Source organism: Bubalus kerabau, chromosome 4 (assembly GCF_029407905.1).
Source record: "Bubalus kerabau isolate K-KA32 ecotype Philippines breed swamp buffalo chromosome 4, PCC_UOA_SB_1v2, whole genome shotgun sequence".
NCBI classification, from domain to species: Eukaryota; Metazoa; Chordata; class Mammalia; order Artiodactyla; family Bovidae; genus Bubalus; species Bubalus kerabau.
In genome coordinates, this window is record NC_073627.1 from 23,920,118 (window position 1) to 23,938,927 (window position 18,810).

Genomic DNA, 18,810 nt, shown 5'->3' on the forward strand with positions numbered 1-18,810 from the left:
AGACTCTCACATTTTGTTTGATCCATTGGAAGCCTAGATTCCTAGTTTTAGAGCCAGGAGGTCACTGAGTATAATCATTTATTTGACAGATCTGGCAAAGGGGCCTGAGAGGTTTAGAGAGTTGCCCAATTATTTGAGAGCCAGTTAGATGCGTAAGGGTAAACCCAGGCCCTTCTGACCCCAGATCAGAGTCTCTTCACCCAGCCCCTGGCCGCCACCTCATCTACAGCAGCATCAGGTCCTCAGATCATGCCTGGGGCTGGCACTCCCAGGTCAGGAGAAAAATCTGGGCCTGTTAACACTGTACCTGTGAGGGCAAAATAGAGTAACTGATACACAAGGAGCTTTGGGGAAATTTTTATTGTTTAAAAATCATAATTGAGGCTTCAAAAAACATACAACCTAACACATGTCCCAGTTCTGGTGCCCCTGGAGGAGAGCGCTCCCCCATCGTGCTGCCCACACCACTAGCCAGGACCCTGCCCTGGGAGGCTGCCCGCCCACCCGCCTGCCCCCGTGTGCTAAGTCACCGGCTGAGGAGGGGCCCTGGGATGAGGTGGGGTGACCGGCTCCCTGCACCCCTCACCCCCTGCACATAGCAGTCTGTGTGCCCCACGTGGGAAGAGGAGCCAGTTCCCCGGGCAGGGGACCCCCGTGGGGGAAAGACAGAGCCAGTCCCCACTCACCCCACCCCTCCCCAGCCCCCCAGCTCAAGGGAAGCTGTCGTCGTCATCTTCTGCCATCTCCTTGGCAAACTCCAAGTCCTGCTGCTCCCGCTCTCGCCGCTCCTGGGGAAGAGGGCAGGGGGGCAGGGGCTGAGGACCAGCCGGGGGCTTGTGGTCTGCACCCAGCCCGACCCATCCAGGCTTTCCAGAAACTTCCCCTTCCACCCAAAGCAGAAAGCAGCTTACCTCTGCAGACTCCAAGTCCTTGTTGTAGGATTTGGGAGGAAACCTCATGGCCTGAAGCACAATGGAGAGAGGAGTGAGTGAAGAGGAGGCAGGCATCTGGGCGCCAGGAAATGTACCAGACAGGTGACACTCCCCAGTTTAGTCTGCTGGGGGAGCTAGGCATGGTGACTGACTAAAAAAGAAAATCCAGAGGGACAGACGACCAACCCTCCCAGTCAGGCAGGGAGGCGAACTGGCAGTGAGAAGGAGGAAGAACGGATGGCCTACAGGAGTGGAAGGAAGGGCATTCTAGGCAGAGCCATTCAAGGTGTGAGAGGTTAGGCTGGAGCTCAGTGGGGCCAGCTGGGAGGCGGGGAGAAGCGGGGGAGGGGCTGACGGGAGCGGTCCTGGGGAGTGAGGCTAGAGACACAGGGGGCCAGTCACCAAGGGCCTTTCATGCACAGCATTGGCCTGATTTCAGACAAAGTGATATCCCTGGTCTCCTGGGGGGAGAGACCAGGAAAAACGGTGCCCGACAGTACCAGCACCTGACCCACAGAGGCTTAGGAGCCTTTTGTGGACCAAGATGGTGGTCCTACCCTTTACACAATTCAGACTTTGCTAAGTGCCCCAAGACAGTGATTTCATCCAATCTCTACAACTCTGTGAAGCAGGCAGGGCAGGTAATACCTCACTATCAATCTCACAGATGGAGACATAGAGACTCAGAGAAGGTAAATGACTCAAATTTGGCACCAAATCCAGAACCGTGCACTCTAAACCCCAGTCTGATCCTTCCTGGCAACCAGACCCTTTAAGTCCACAGAGGCGTTGTGGTCCCACAAGCCAAGTCCTTTGCCCCTTCTGGACCGCCAGTGTTTTAGAGACTGGGAGCTGGGCCCCAAACCAAGCCAGTCTTCTCTAGGAGCCTGGGGGTGTGGCAGCGTGCTGCTGCCCAGCTGGCTCTGCAGCTCAGGGCCCCTCACCTTGACAGACATGTTGTGAATATCCAGGCAGAAGGAAATGCGCTGGTGGAAGGCTAACTGGGGCTCGCGGGTGGAATAGATGTCAATCATCTCCTTGGACTGGACGTAGCCCTTCTCGTGGTTGATGCTGGCCTCAATGACGCCATCTCGAATGGCCTGCAGGCCCCAAAGGGAGGAGAAGTCACCAGAAAGTCCATCTTCTAAGTCTGAGAACATCCCGTCTCATCTCTTTGTCCTCCCTGATCTCTCCTACATCCATTCGTGCACACACAGACACTCCCTCTGGCTTCACTGGCTTCCTGGCTTCACTGTAAGCTGGGCATGCCACCGCTTTAGCTGTCAACCCCCTCCCGCCCCGCGCCCGAAACACTGCATCTGTGGTCCCCAAACCAGGCCCACCTTGGCAACAATGAACTCTGCATCCTCTGGGCTATCAAGCTGCAGCTTCTGGGCGATGTCCGCCAAGGAGATGCGGGAATAGGAGAGGCTGATCATGCGCACACCTGGGAGGAGGGCCGTGGGGAGGAGAGGCTGGGCACAGACCCTTCACCCGCCCAGGCAGCCACAGCGCTGTCCCAGCCCCAAAGAAGCCAAGTCCTAGTCCTGCTTCCAGGGCTCCCTCAGACCCTGATCCACACTCGTCTTTTTTTTTTAAGTGATCAGGTTACCTTTTCTTTTTTCTAGTTTGGCTGCACTGGGTCTTCGTTACAGCACAAGGGCTTCTCACTGTGGTGTGTGGGCTTAGCTGCCCCGCAGCACGTGGGACCTTTGTTCCCTGACCAGGAACTGAACCCGCGTCCCCTACCCTGGAAGGTAGATTCTGAAGCCCAACCCACACCTGTCTTGATGACGTTGTGCCGCAGTCGGATGATGAGGGTGTAGGTCCCATCTGCTTGGAACTTCTCCCCAAACTGATCCAGGACCTGGTTGAACTTGGCTAGGTTTCCTGTCCTGACAGCTGCGGTGGGGAGAGGAGTGGGTCAGATGCTGCCCGTGGCACATACACCAGAGGGGACACAGTGCCAGGGGGCGGCACACCCTGGGAGGGGACCGGCCTTACCCTGGGTCAGAAGGAAGTAGGGCATGAGTGAGCGCTTGAGGGATGGTTGACGGAACTGCAGCCGGTCTGGGATCTCCCCCAGCAGCAACTCCACCACAATCAGAAGCTTGTGCACCTGGAAGGCAGTGGGCAGGGAGCCCCACAGGGTGGGAGGAGAGAACCAAGGGGGCTTCAACTCAGCCAGACACACTGGACAAGAAGGACAGCGGCACTGGACTGGGCCCATGGAGGGGAAAAAACCCTCAAGCTGTGCTGCATGTGGAACCAAAGCTCTGCCTTGGGGTCTGACCCTTTGACTACACCGGGCCTCAGCTTCATTTCACTTGGCCAGTCAGTGCACAAAGCTCCAAAATGGCAAAGCTCCAAATTACAGGCTGGATGGGCAGGTTCTATGGCTCAGAACCAGTGAGGAAGCAGGGCCCAGAGGCCTCGGGGATGGGATGCAAGTCAGCCTAAGATGCTGGTTACGGAGGTGAACCATATGTAAACTAGTCACATGGGTAGAGGAAGAAGCCCAGCAAAGGGCCTGCAGAGCCTTGGTGAATGAGCTGGGTATGAAGGACAGGGTTGCCTGGGAAACCGGGCCCCTCCTCCTGATGCAGCACCCTGCAAGGGAGACTGGGAGGAGGGGACAACTTCCCCCACAAGCAGGAGGGACAGGAGCACAGAGAGCTAAACCGTGGGCAAGCAAGCGTCACAAAGGAGGCCAGCGGTTAAAAATGGGGTGGGTGATGGTGCCCACACCTGGGCAAGGAGGGTCCTGCCTTCCGGGGTGGTCCCCTCGCTCACCACTACCCTGTCCCTCTGCGTACTCCATGAGTGAGGGGAAAGCCATGGTGATGGCAGAAATTAGCATGAGCTCTGAGGATTCTTTTAAGCAATGGCAGACTGGTACTTTTTTGGCCACACCTTACAGCATGCAGGATCTGAATTCCCTGACCAGGGACAGAACCGGTGCCCCCTGCACTGGGAGCACGGAGTCTTAACCACTGGATCATGAGGGAAGTCCCAAGCCTTGAGGATTCTGATGAAGCAGAAAAAGGAGGGAGAATGCCTCAGCTAAGGGGACAGGTTGGAGAAGAGGCCAGTGTACTTGAGGGAGTGGGAGGGCTGTCAGGTGAGATGCCTGGGGCATGTCTCGGGACACCCAGTTCTGAGTGCCAGGCTGAGTTCTGAGCTCGGAGACAGAATGCTAGTCTTTACTTGCCAGCTAGAAATGTCGAGTCTCTGGATTCCTCCTCCCTAGAACGGGTGTAATAACAGTAATACTACCTGAACTACCTGATCCACAAGACCCACAGTACTTTACTGGGTAAGAAATGGGAAAAATGTGAGCTTCCTGGACCAGGCAGACTGGCCAGGACCTCCACCGAGTCAGGCAGGGGAAGCTGGGCTGGTGGAGGGGAGGATGGTGACCAGCAGTGTTGGTGGCTTGAACAAGGGCACGGGCAACATCAGAGAGGAGATGACTACCAAAGCCGTCAGGGAAGTCAACAGGCGACTCAGTGATGGGGAAGGTGGGGACAAGTCCAAGATGACCCAAGGCTTCTATGCAGATCAGGAGAGCAAGAAGGACTGTAAAGGGCACACAAGCGGGTCTGGACAAGGTAAGCGTGAGGAGCCAGCAAGTATCTTAATGGAGATGTTTGTTGAGAAGTGGAATTTGCAGGTCTGGGTTCGTGAGAGGGCTCAAAACTTGTATTATGAGCTGAACTGTGAACCCCAGATTTTTATGGTGAAGCCCTAACCCCTGACTACCCCAGAATGTGACTGGATTTGGAGCTAGAATCTTTAAAGAGAATTATGAAGGGAATATGAAGTCATGTGAGTGGGCCCTTATCCAGTTATGATTGGGGTCCTTACAAGAAGAATTAGAGATACAGATATGCATAGAAGGAAGACCATTTGGAGACAGCAGAAGATGGACAACTCCAAGCAAAAGAGAAGCCCCCAGAACAACTCAGCCACACTAACATCCTGAATTTGGACTTCTCACCTCCAGAAATAGAACAAAATAAATTTCTGCTGCTTAAGCCAGCCAGTCTTGCTACAGCAACCAGGCAGATTAAGACAGATTAATGGACTTTGGTGACGCATTGTGGAGGTGAGAGCTAAGCTGTGAAAGCAAATGAGATCCCCCAAGACGAGAACGTGGAACAGTTATGGACGGTACACCTTCAGCCTGCTCTGCTTTAGATGCCACGTTAAAGTCCAGGACTGTCTCAAACCATTCTCACGCTCCCTGTTTTTACTTAAAGCCGGCTCTCCACTGGGGCTCTCTAGCCCATCCCGCCTACCTCTCCCCAGGCCTTGGCTCGTCACCTCTCTGCTTCAGCCTCTCTGGGTGGGAAGTTCCCCTACCTCTGCTTCTTCACCTCTCGAGCAGCCCTTCCACCTCTTTCCTGGCCCCTTCACCAACAGTCCATGGGCAAGACCTCACTCCAGCTCCCTCTGCTCCTTCTTGCAACCTGGGTCTACCACAGAAAACTCTGAAACCTTATCCATCCACAGCTAAATCTGGTTTGAAAACACTGCTTTACCCCATGACACCTCTCCCTGGTGTGCAACACAGCCTATATGTCAATTACGTGCATTTTTACTGATTTTTAGAAGGTTTAGTGTGTGTCCTACATTGTAAGCAATCTCACATTCTGCAATATACCTTATGTGTCTGAAAAACCACCCCTTTCTATGAAAATTCAACCCATCTTTCAAAAACCAGATCAAATATAACTGTTTAAAGATTTCTTTATTTTACCACAACTGAATTCGCCTTTCTCTGAACTGCTGAAATGAAACACACCAGAGCTCCTACCACACTGAGCTCGTCGGTGTACATGCTCATCCTGCTCTCTTTCAAGGGCTAGGAGGTATCTGTGTGTGGGAGCAGTCATCTGTGGCCGGGAAAGCTGGGTCCTAATTCTGGCTGCTCGGCTCTGTGATTTTACACAGCCTTCAAGCCATTCTGCTTCAGGTGTTCTGCATCCATCTCTCTGAGTGCAAATACCATTTCTAATCCTTCTTTTCTATCCCTCACAGTGCCCGGTATCAAGGTCAGCACTCAAGAAATATACCTGGGGACTGACAGCTCTGACATGGCCAAGGTTGACCTCCACCTGAGCCGGCCACCTTAAGGAGGGCCCTGGGTTCCCTGGCCAGACACCACTGCTCCCAAAGGGGCACCTGGGGGACTAGATAAGGAGTCCAGAGCTTATCAACACAAACAAGACCCTTGCATTAAAAAACTATAGGATCTTCTGCGGAGTCAGGAATATTTTAAACCTACCTACCAGGGAGAAGACTGGGGATATATACTGCCAGAGGTGCAGGCAGTGTCTGCCTACGGTGCCCTGAACAACGTTATGTGGAAACAGACACGCGATGCCACCTTTAGGGTGCGAAGACAAAGTAAGGATGCCTTCCTGGCTCCTCAGATGGGGAAACGGCACTAACATGGTATCAGATGAGTAAGGGGGTCAAAGGGGAGAGAGAGCTGCTGCTCACCGTCTGTTTGAAGCCGACAGCTGTGTGCTGAGGGGCCTTCCGAAGGGCGTTGGTCATTGTTCTTCGGGCCTCTGAGTACTCCAGCTGGATGGCTTTGATGCGCCCTGGGTGTGAGAAGAGGAGAGCTGATCAAGACAAGAAGAGCATTATCCAAACCTTGGTCCCCCACAAACCAGAGCGCCTCTTAGGCACCACGGGCACCACATTCTTAGCAAATTTGTGCCGAGTGAGCCTGAGACACCTCCCGGCTGGCGCGGGCCCTGCTCACCTGTGTAGTAGAGGTACCTTGCCCACTCGTTGTTGTTGGCCTGCTCGGGGAACACGGACTTGGACACCAGCTTCTCGGCCTGGTCGTACAGGCTGTAGTGCAGGTAGTTCCGCAGCAGGAGGTTCAGCAGCGTGGCCTGCCCGTCCGTGTCGTGCCGCAGGGTGGCGGTCCGGAGCCGAGCGTGCAAGAAGCTGCAAGGAGAGAAATGAGGTCAAGGCCTCAAATAACAACTCTGAATAGTCAACTAGTAGAGCACCAGTCTGGGTGCACAGAGGATGGAGCTCTGCTTAGAGAACCTGCACTCAGAAGGGGGAGACAGACAACTCTCATGATGAATAAGTGTACCGTGAGGATGACAAAGGGTGGGGGTGGGGGGTGACGCAGAAATCAGGGTAAGTGCGACAGGGGCGAGCAGGACAGGAGGGAGTTGTGGCTTTCAACAGCCCGGTCAGGGCAGGACTCACTGGGAAGGCTACAGTTAAGCACAGGCTTGAAGGACGCAGGGAGGAGGGCACTCTCGGCCAAGGGAGGTGTGCGCCCGTGGAAGAGCGAGGCGTCGGGGAGCGGGGGCCCAGACCCTAGGAGGCCTCAAAAGCTTTCATCAGGAGGGCTCTGGCTTTTCCCCGAGGGGAATGGGGAGCCACCACGGGTTCCAGGCAGAGGAGTGAAAGGCTTTCTAGCCTGTCCTTGTACTTTTTAAAAACAATCTTTTATTTATTTAATATTGGAGCACAGCCAATTAACAATGCTGTGGTAGTTTCAGGTGCAAAACAAAGGGCCTCAGCCACGCCGCCCTCGTACCTCGGACCCGCTGAACAGTCCTCCCTGACGTGCGGTGAGAGGAGGAGCCCAGGGGACAGGACTTAGCGGGCCAGTGGTCATCTCTGTCTCGGCCTCTAGAGCCCTCCCCCAGCTCAGGGCGTGTTAACCGTCACCCCTACTTCCTGCTGGGCCCTTGACATCCCCCAGGCCTCAGCCCTCTGCAAGTCCACAGCTCTGACCGTGCTGCTGACCCCAAGGGCCGCAAGCGAGACCCTTGGCCACTGGTACCTGCGCACCACATCCAGCTTATCCAGGAACTCATAGACCCGGGCGTGATAATAGTAACACTTGGCAGCCACAAGGTCCAAGGCCCGGCGGTTCTGAGTGCTGATCTTCTGCATCAGATCATCAGAAATCTTCTGTGCCTGGGGAGGCAGCCAAAAGAGAGTCAAGCGGCAGTGCTTCAAAATTTAAACACGGAGATACCACGTGAGCCAGCAAGTCCCCTCCTAGGCAGAGGTCCAAGAGAACTGGAAACATGTTCACACGAAAGCTTGCACACCAATGTTTGTATCAGCATTTTTCACAATAACCAGTAAGGGGAACTGGCCCAAGTGCTTATCATCTAATCAATGGTTAAACAAAATGTGGTATATCCATATGATGAAATATTACTCCTCCATAAAAACGAATAGAGTACAGATACACGCTACACCGTGGATAAACCTAGAAAACACTAAGCACGGAAAGAAGTCAGACACAAAAGGCACATAGTATCCATGGGACACAAAGTAATAACAGATTACTGGGCTGGGGGGAGGGGAGAACAAGGTGTGATTACTAACAGGTATGGTGTTTTTCTTTGTGGGGGGCGGTGAGGGTTGGTGGGGTAGTGATTAAGCTTGTCTGGAATTAGACAGGAGGGCAGTTGTACAGCCTTGTGAATATACAAAAAAACCCAATCAAGTGGGTGAATTATAGCTAAAGAGCAACCAATTAAACAAAAACCAACCAGTGGCAAAGCGAGGAAAAAATAAAACAGCAGACTGAGGCCTAAGACCTGTCACCTCCTGGGTGTGCCCCTGGGAGAGAAGCTGAGCCTGCCAGGGCAGCTGCCCCAGCTGGAGGCTGTGTTGGAAGAGTCGTATCCACAATGGAGCCTTTCAGATCCACAGTGAGAGCTACCATTTATTAACATGTTGGGAATGCTGACTTTGTGCGGGTCACTGTGCCAAGTATTTTTTAAATGTATTATTTTTTTAATACTAATGATAAACTTGTGAGAATGGCAGTTCGTCTTATCTTACACATAGCTGGGAGAAATCAATTTGCCTAAGGTACAAATGGGATTTGAAGCCAGGTCTTTCTGCCTCCAAATCTACTCTTTCCAAAGCATCCACTAGCTGGGGACTGTGCCACAGAGAGGTACAGAGTGACCATGGCAGGCCTTTCCCAGGGCCCGAGCAGGAGTTGAGGGGTCTTCCTCGGATGTGGGGCTGGGCGCATTCTCACGTTGGGGAAGAGTCTGGGGGGCAGTGAATGACCAATGATGATCTATTTCTTCACAAGAGGCCATCTCCCCCACTGACCCCACGCACTGCCTGGGGCGCGTGAGTCACACGCTCTGGTCTTGGATACCTCTTTGTAGCGCTTGCTGTTCATCAGGAATATGACCATGAGAAGCTGGAGGTAGGCTTCCACTTCAGGCAGGAGGGGAGCCGACGCAGCTTTTCCTGTTCGGGGACGGAACTGTAAATCGGCTTCTGTGTCCATGGGCTAGGAGAGGACATGAGTTATTGTGGAAGAGCTCAGTCAGATCAATCAACCAGGAATTTCTTAGGCACTCACTATTATTTCAAGAGATTTACTAAGTGCCCACTGTGTGCCAAGATTTTTCTGGGTGCTGGGGATACAAAAATACTGAAGGGAGTCAAAAAGGCTGGCGATAAAATCAATACAGAAAAGGGTTGCAGAAGTATAGCATCCTTATAGAATAGAACGGGGACAGAAAGGACGATGTAAGGACCCCTCAGAGGGCCTACAATATAACTAGAGATTAAACCACCATACCTGGAACCACTGCAAATTCTGTTTAATAAAGTGATATAGTTCTAGAGATGAGATCACGAATAATGAGAAGGGAGTGCCCTGGTGGTCTAGTGGCTGGGAGTCTCGGTTTCACTGCTGTGGCCTGGGTTTACTGCCTGGTCGGGGAATTGAGTTACGCAAGCTGTGTGGCTTGGCCAAAAAAGAATAATGAGACAAAAAAAATTTTTTTTGGTGGTAATAAAGAAATTTGGGGGGAAATTGACATATATATAGTATTTATTTTCAGATCTAGTCACTAAAACTGGAATAATGTGTAACAGATCAAAAAACAATCGTGGTGGGGGAACTTCAGAGATGTACAGGTTAAAAAATATTCCAGGCAGGGCTGGGGGAGGGTGCTTTTCCCCTTTCCCAGACAGTAAAGTCTTACTGTCCACCTCAGGGGATTCCCTGAGTTTTTCATCTATGAAACAGATTGTAAGCATACAGAATTTTAGGGAGATGAAGGTAGCTGAAGGGCCAATGAAGTTTAAGAAGGGGCAGGACTTGAACTGTACCATGGATGATAAGAGAAGTTTTACAGTCAGAAAGGAAAAGGAGAGGTTTCTCCTGGCATGGAGACAACTACCACCAGCAAACTAACGTCATCGACATGCACTCTGTGCCGCACACTGTTCTAAGAGCTTCCCCGTCTTCCTCAGCAACTGCCCTACAACGTGCCCCCAGAGCTGTTCATCACATACATCAAATCAAGTCCCCCACCACGATTGTTTTTTGATGTTACACATTATTCCAGTTTTAGTGACTAGATCTGAAAATAAATACTATATATATGTCAATTTCCCCCCAAATTTCTTTATTACCACCAAAAAAATTTTTTTTGTCTCATTATTCTTTTTTGGCCAAGCCACACAGTTTGCGTAACTCAATTCCCCGACCAGGCATTAAACCCAGGCCACAGCAGTGAAACCTAGAATCCCCCTAGAGCACAGGGAAGTTAGGCCCAACATCAAATGGTAAAGCTGGGGTTAAAAACTCAACCTTCTCCCAAACCTGGGCTCTTAACCACTGTTCTCTTTTGGGCGGGGCCACACTGCAGGGCATGTGGAATCTTAGTCCCCTGTCCAAGGATCCAACTACAACCCCTGCTGTGGAAGCAGGAGTCTTAACCACTGGGCCACCGGGGAAGTCCCTTAACCATTGTTCTCTACATCCTCCATGGTGAAGCTTCAGAGGCAAAGAGATGGTAGAACCTTCTCCTAGGCCCTGTGTTGGGAGTGGTGGGAAATGAATGTAGTTGGAAGGGTCCTGATTCTCAGATCCTTTTCCTGACTCAGAATACTGACCCTACTGGGCAGAAGGATGGTCCCCCTGTTAGAGGGCAAATGAGGGGGCTGCTTTGCTTCGTGTCTCTGCTGTGGCAGGTAATAAGACAGGTCTCCAGGATGGCACACAGCTACCCAGGGTGGAATGTGTGTCCCTGTGTGTCTCAAGCCAAGCCCACACTCCTGCGCTGGCCTGACTCCACTCACCTCTTCCAGGAAGGGTAGCAAGAAGTCTCGAGTGGCATTGTTGGAAGTGAAGAAGCCGTGCACGGCCTTGTACAGAACGTAGTGGTTGAGGCGGCGGGACGTGGAAGGCAGCATCCGTAGGGCCCGCAGCACAAACCGAGGCTCCTTGCCCGACACTGCCTTCTCCAGCTGTTTCACGTGCTCCTTGATGTCTGAGGAGGACCAGGGGAGGAAAAACGTGAATTGCAACTCCTCCTTCCCCTCCGCCACTCCAGCCAAGCAGTCTTAGGAAGCCGCTTACAAATGTCAGGATGTGGCCAGTCCCCTCTTTTATTCTAACAGGATTGAGCAATACTTATGGATGCCATATGCTGATTTTAAGACATAACCAAGAGACACAGAAAAATAAAGCTGGGTTGGAGAAGAAGTAGAGGGTGACATAAAAAGGAAAAAAACAAAACAAAACAATGAAAAACAAAAACACGTGGGAATTTAGCAGATCTTCAAATAGGAAAATACTTTCCAAATGCAAACAATGGGAGAAATCACGCACATACACACACAAAAGACTTAAAGAACTTCATAGAAAAAGCAAACAAATATGGGGAAGGAAATGGCAACCCACTCCAGTATTCTTGCCTGGAGAATTCCATGGACAGAGGAGCCTGGTGGGCTGCAGTCCATGGGGTCACAGACAGTCGGACACGACTGAGTGACTAACGCATATATAACACAGATATCCGACAAGGAACTACTGTATACAGCACAGGGAACTGTGCTCAGAATCCTGTGATAACCTACATGAGAAAGAATCTAAAAAAGAAGGAATACATGTGTGTGAATAATCACTTTGCTGTACACCTGAATCTAATGCAACACTGTAAGTCAACTATATGCCAATAAAATTTTTAAAAATAGAAAGAAAAAAAAAAAAAGAAAAAGCAAACAAATAAACAAAATCCTTCTAATAACTGTAGCAAAAGAAAAATATCTGCAACAAATGTGGCCAGAGATGCATATTCAATAAAGAGCTTGTATAAAGGATTAAAATAAATACAAATCAGTATGAATGGTTAATATGAAAGAGGAATGACAAATAGACACGAAAAAGGTTTCATTAGTATTCAAATAACCACAAATGAAAACATTTTTCAATAACCATTCTAACAGTATTTGAAAAATGATAACATACAGAGTACAGGGGTGACCAGGACATTTCTGTTTGCATAATGTAAATCAGTACAGTTTTCCTGGACATATCTAACAAAGACCTTAACAATATTTACCCTCTCAACTCAGGGATCTATACTGAATAAGTAATTATAGAAATAGATCAAATACGTGGGCAGAGATGATGGCTGCAAAGCTATTTATAATGGAGGAAAATGGAAACAAATGTCCAGAAATAAGGGAGCACCATCAATTGGTAGCTTCTCAGTTTCCCTTGTATTCATATTCCTTTGTATTAGAATAGGAGCTGATGCAGTCAACACTATCACATCCTCAAACCACCACCTAGGAGCATAACTTTGCTTATTTCAATGTTTTTGAGCTAGTATCTCATGCAGTTAAGCAGAGAGAAAATCCAATAAATAGTCCTCTCCTACTTGACCCAGAAGTGGGCAATAGCACCAGGGTCACAGTGGGGAGTCTTCACTCTACCCACTCCAAATATGGATAGGATGCTCTAAGTTGGAAAAGTGAAATATAAACTTGGAGAAACAAGAGGAGGTGGAAACTGAGAACAGGCACCAAGGAGAAGAGAAATGGGGGAATTGGTATATAGTTTAGATGGGAGGTGAGTATCAGGAACTTAACAAATGACAACTAAAAAGTTGAAAGTGTATCATGTGTTTAAACTCTTTAGAAACAGAGCAGGAGTAAGGGTTTGAAGGGAGAGAAAAACAAGATAGGATCGTTTGGGCAGTTCAATTAGAGCAACGAGGAAGCAAGATACTAAGCAGAAAGGGCTCTCTTAGCGGAGTTTTCTAAAGGTAGTTAAGACAACAGCAATCATTCTTAAAACACAGGGGTCAGTATTCTGTGTTATCCTTATCCCCCTTCAAAGATAAATACAGACACTGGTTTTTGTAGAGATCAGTCATGCATTGGGGTCACTAGAATCAGTCTGATGAGATATAAGTGGAATAATAAGGTAAGAGGAGAGAACTTAGAAGAGGGAGTCTACGGGCCCGGTGAGACCTAGTTCTAGATGCAATTCCCCGTGGAGGGAGGGTGTGTGAGAAGGGAGAAGGCCAGAGTCTAGAGAAACTGTTCAGTTATCCGGGCCACGGTCGGGAGTGTCAGGGTAGCGGGAGCAGGCACTGGGGGTGATCCCAAGGAACCCCCAAGTCACGGTGGTGGAGGCTACGCTGGGGTCCCAAGGAGAGGCTACATCATCGGGTGCTGTCACCCGTGATCAGGGCACGTCCCCGGCCCAAGCTCTCGTACCCTCCAAGGTGACGGTGTCCAGCTCTCGCTGGGAGTGCTCAGCCGCCGCAGCCGCCGTCTTGCCAGCGGTCTCCCCGGTTGATCCGCCACCTGCCGCCGCCTCCTCTTTCATCTCCACATCCTGGGGGGCCGGGGGCGGCGGTGGTTCTTGTTCCCCTCCGCCGGGCGGCGGCTTCGCCTTGTCCGCGCCGCGGCGCCGCGCCGAGCCCTCCTGCTTCATGGCGCCCGGGGTCGCGGCCTAGTCCGGGGACCGAGGCCGGGGCCTCGCGTAAACCCTCGCACCGGAGACCAGGAACCGAGCCGGGCCTGCACACGAGCGCGGGCTCGCGTCGGGCCGCACGATGACGGAGCAGCTGCAAACCCCTTCCCGGCGCTGGGCCTTCTGGGAAACTACAGGCCGGACTGGTCGATGGCCGAGTCATCAAAGGGGGAAAAAGTCAACCACCGAGACGCATGATGGAGGCGGATCTCCACGGAAGGAGCGGGGAGGAGCTTCTTTGCGTCTGTAAGGCTTGTTTTGGCGTGCTCCGCTGTGTTGATTTTCTTGCTTGCTTCTCTCGAGTGCACTTCCGTGAATGTCCACGAGAGGTCCACAAGCGGTCACCTCAGGCTCCAACTGGGTTACTGCGGAGCACCCCACCCCGCGAGGAGTGAGTAGGACCTACCGGAATGCAGGGCGTTTTGACGCCATCAGTTGCTGGGCGGGTTTCATGCTTAAACTCGCTCAGTTTGCCCCCGGCAGGATTCACTTTCGAGATCCACGAGGCTGGTCCTCAACCGTAGCCCGGTTAATCGGGCACGAGAGAAGAAAATAATCTGAGGAGGGTTGTGGAGCTAGGCTGTTGTTCAGTCGCTCGGTCGTGTCCGATTCTTTGCGACCGCATGAACTGCAGCAAGCCAGGCTTCCCTGTTAATCGCTGTCTACTGGAGTTTGCCTGGCGTACTGCTATCCATGGGGTCGAAAAAAGACTCGGACACGACTGAGCAACTGAGCAACAACAAATGTTCATTGAGTCGGTGATGACACCCAAACATCTTATCCTCTGTCGCTTCCTTATCGTGCCCTCAGTCTTTCCCAGCATCAGGGTCTTTTCGTGTTATTCGGCTCCTGGCATCAGGTGGCCAAAGTATTGGAGCTTCAGCTTCAGCATCAGCCCTTCCAATGAATATTCAGGGTTGATTTCCTTTAGAATTGACTGGTTTGATTTCCTTGCTGTACAAGGGACTCTCAAGAGTCTCCTCCAGGACCACAATTGGAAAGTATCAGCTCTGTTGGATTTGAAATAAAACCGAACTGGAGACGACAGAAAACCCTATGGGATTCAGACTTTGTCCGAGTTTGAAAAATAAAAGTGAAAGTCACTGGATTGGTAGCCTTCCCCTTCTCCAGAGGATCTTCCCAACCCAGGGATCGAACCCATGTCTCCCGCATTGCAGGCGGATTCTTTACCAGCTGAGCCACAAGGCAAGTGCATCTGTGTTTAGCTAGGGCTGAAAATAAAGCATAAAATCCGCAGCGGAGGAATGCGGATGGGGAGAGTGTCTATCAGTTCAGTCGCTCAGTCGTTTCCGACTCCTTGCGACAGCATGGACTACAGCACACCAGGCCTCCCTGTCCATCACCAACTCCCGGAATTTACTCAAACTCATGTCCATTGAGTTGGTGATGTCATCCAACCATCTCATCCTCTGTCGCGTCCCCTTCTCCCGCTTCAATCTTTCCCAACATTAGGGTCTTTTCAAATAAGTCGCTTCGTCACATCAGGGGCCAAAGCATTGGAGTTTCCAATGAATATACAGGACTGATTTGCTTTAGGATGGACTGGTTGGATCTCCTTGCAGTCCAAGGGACTCTCAAGAGTCTTCTCCAACACCACAGTTCAAAAGCATCAATTCTTCCGCTCTCAGCTTTCTTTATAGTCCAACTCCCACATTCATACATGACTACTGGAAAAACCATAGCTTTGACTAGACAGACCTTTGCTGGCAAAGTAATGTCTCTGATTTTTAATATGCTGTCCAGGTTGGTCATAACTTTTCTTCCAAGGAGCAAGCGTCTTTTAATTTCATGGCTGCAGTCACCATCTGCAGTGATTTTGGAGCCCCCCAAAATAAAGTCTCTCATTGTTTCCATTGATTCCCCATCTATTTGCCATTAAGTGATGGGACCAGATGCCATGATCTTAGTTTTCTGAATGTTTAGTTTTAAGCCAACTTTTTCACTCTCCTCTTTCACTTTTATCAAGAGGCTCTTTAGTTCTTCTTCATTTTCTGCCATAAGGGTGGTGTCATCTGCATATCTGAGGTTATTGATATTTCTCCCGGCAATCTTGATTCCAGCTTGTGCTTCCTCCAGCCCAGCGTTTCTCATGGTGTACTCTGCATATAAATTAAATAAGCAGGGTGACAATATACAGCCTTGACATACTCCTTTCCCGATTTAGAACCAGTCTGTTGTTCCATGTCCAGTTTTAACTGTTGCGTCTTGACCTGGGTTTCTCAGGAGGCAGGTCACATGGTCTGGTATTCCCATCTCTTTAAGAATTTTCCACAGTTTGTTGTGATCCACACAGTCAAAGGCTTTGGTGTAGTCAATAAAACAGAGGAAGATGTTTTTCTGGACCTCTCTTGATTTTTTGATGATCCAACGGATGTTGGCAATTTGATCTCTGGTTCCTCTACCTTTTCTAAATCCAGCTTGACCATCTGGAAATTCAAGGTACACCTACTGTTGAAGCCTGGCTTGGAGAATTTTGAGCATTACTTTGTTAGCGTGTGAGATGAGTGCAATTGTGTGGTAGTTTGAGCATTCTTTGGCATTGCTTTTCTTTGGGATTAGAATAGAAACTGACCTTTTCCAGTCCTGTGGCCACTGGTGAGTTTTCCAATTTTTCCGGCATATTGAATGCAGCACTTTCACAGCATCATCTTTTAGGATTTGAACTAGCTCAACTGGAATTCCATCACCTCCACTAGCTTTGTTTGTAGTGATGCTTCCTAAGCCCCACTTGACTTCACATTCCAGGATGTCTGGCTCGACAAGAGTGGTGAGTGATCACACCATCGTGATTATCTGGGTCGTGAAGATCTCTTTTGTATAGTTCTTCTGTGTATTCTTGCCACTTCTTAATATCTTCTGCTTCTGTTAGGTCCATACCATTTCTGTCCTTTAATGTGCACATCTTTGCATGAAGTGTTCCCTTGGTATCTCTAATTTTCTTGAAGAGAAGTCTAGTCTTTCCCATTCTATTGTTTTCCTCTATTTCTTTGCATTGATCACTGAGGAAGGCTTTCTTATCTCTCCTTGTTATTTTTTGGAACTCTGCATTCAAATGGGTATATCTTTCCTTTTCTCCTTTGCCTTTTGCTCCTCTTCTTTTCACAGCTATTTGTAAGGTCTCCTCAGACAACCATTTTGCCTTTTTGCATTTCTTTTTCTTGGGGATGGCCTTGGTCACTGCCTCCTGTACAATGTCATGAACATCCATCCATAGTTCTTTAGGCACTCTGCCTATCAGATCTAATCCCTTGAATCTATTTCTCACTTCTACTGTATAATTTTAAGGGATTTGATTTAGGTCATACCTGAGTGGTCTAGTGGTTTTCCCTACTTTTTAAAATTTAAGTCTGAATTTGGCAATAAGGAGTTCATGATCTGAGCCACAGTCAGCTCCCAGTCTTGTTTTTGCTGACTGTATAGAGCTTCTCCATCTTTGGCTGCAAAGAATATAATCAATCTGATTTTGGTATTGACCATCTGATGACATCCATGTGTAGAGTCTTCTCTTGTGTTGTTGGAAGAGGGTGTTTGCTATGACCAGTTTGTTCTCTTGGCAAAACTCTGTTAGCCTTTGCCCTGCTTCATTCTGTACTCCAAGGCCAAATTTGCCTGTTACTCCAGGTATTTCTTGACTTCCTACTTTTGCATTCCATTCCCCTATAATGGAAAGGACATCTTTTTGGGTGTTAGTTCTAGAAGGTCTTGTAGGTCTTCATAGAACTGTTCAACTTCAGCTTCTTCAGCATTACTGGTCAGGGCATAGACTTGGATTACTGTGATATTGAATGGTTTGCCTTGGAAATGAACAGAGATCATTCTGTCATTTTTGAGATTGCATCCAAGTACTGCATTTCATCTCAGACTTTTTTTCGGGGAGAGTGTATTTGGGTGTAATTACTTCAATGTAATAAAATTTAGGATTCTGGTCTCTATGAGACCCAGGGATAGCATATTTAGGGGGCGGGGTGGTAAAAAAAATCAGCTTCAGAATGTGGCATGCTGGAAGCTCTGCTCTGGGCTGTGGTGTATTGTGAGGCTGGAGGAAACAGAGAGGCTTCAGGGGTCCTTTGGGGAGATGATGTGCATCCAGACAGACACTGTAGTGAAATGGGGAACAGAATACTAGTGCGCTTAAGGAGCACCTGAGTCCCCTAGGGAAAAGAAACTGGATCTGAAACCCCGTCCACTCTTTCAAAGGACTCCTCCGGTGATTCTGCAGGAGTATACAGATTCCAACTTCCTAAGACACAAAAAGCAAAAAACTCCTCTCCTATCTTGGAACTTTTATCTCTTCTGTAAATGGAAGCTTTGCGTTTAGACCAGGTCAGACCCTGCAAGGCAACCTAGCCCTGCTGTAAGGTCCTAGAGGGCAGAGAATGTTTTGACCATATTCTCCTTTATATTTTTACAAAGAGAGGATATTCTTTGTATCCCTCCTTTTATACTATTGGAGTGAAGAGCTAGCTCCTTGTACTAAGTAGTGATTTCCTAAATGGAAAATTGTGTTCTCCAGTTTTAGTGAAAAATGATCAATTCTTCCCGAACTGTACCCTTGCGCTCTAGGGCTGGGAGATTGGATAACAGGACTTTTGAATCATCATTGGAGTAAACTCATTAAAATGTGTTCTTCTTCTTTTTTTTTTTTTTAATATCTATTTATTTGGCCATGCTGAGTCTTAGTTGAAGCATGCTGGATCTAGTTCCCTGACCAGGGCTGAAACCGGGGCCCCCAGCATTGGGAGCTTGGAGTGCTAGCCATTGGACCACCAGGGAAGCCCCTAAAGCATGTTCTTTATAACACCATATCTGTAACTGTAGGTAGATGAGAATGGCAAAGGAAGAATACAGATGGGCTTTGCTGTTCATCTTTATGAGGTTACCTTTCTGGATAGTTAGAATGTTAGCTCACTTCATTATTAAGTTTACATCACAAGGGAAAAACAATCAAGTTAGCAGATAACTGCCTAGTATGTCCTTGAGCAAGGCCTTGGAGACGCCCCAGCATGGGGGAGGATGGCTTAACACAAAGTTTTTGGCAGTTGGTCTTGA

The 18,810-nt window shown here is 49.4% G+C and overlaps 1 protein-coding gene across 1 annotated transcript; it reads right to left on the reverse strand.

The window, feature by feature from the left end:
* Nucleotides 1-345: 345 nt before the first annotated feature.
* PSMD3 (proteasome 26S subunit, non-ATPase 3) lies at nt 346-13,879 on the reverse strand. The gene is made up of 12 exons (XM_055575967.1): nt 13,482-13,879; nt 11,052-11,242; nt 9,109-9,246; nt 7,759-7,895; nt 6,709-6,899; nt 6,441-6,544; nt 2,937-3,051; nt 2,715-2,834; nt 2,276-2,379; nt 1,877-2,032; nt 912-962; nt 346-788 (listed from the first exon to the last, which is right to left on the reverse strand). The coding sequence occupies exons 1-12, from the start codon at nt 13,699-13,701 to the stop codon at nt 711-713; spliced, it is 1,605 nt and encodes a 534-aa protein (XP_055431942.1). The 5' UTR covers nt 13,702-13,879; the 3' UTR covers nt 346-710.
* Nucleotides 13,880-18,810: the final 4,931 nt, after the last annotated feature.

Coding starts and splice junctions, on each gene's coding strand:
- PSMD3 (XM_055575967.1), bottom strand. CDS start 13,701: ATGAAGCAGGAGGGCTCGGCGCGGCGCCGCGGCGCGGACAAGGCGAAG. Junction 11,243..13,481: donor GGACACCGTCACCTTGGAGG/GTACGAGAGCTT, acceptor GGTCCTCCTCAG/ACATCAAGGAGCACGTGAAA. Junction 789..911: donor AGGACTTGGAGTCTGCAGAG/GTAAGCTGCTTT, acceptor CCTCTTCCCCAG/GAGCGGCGAGAGCGGGAGCA.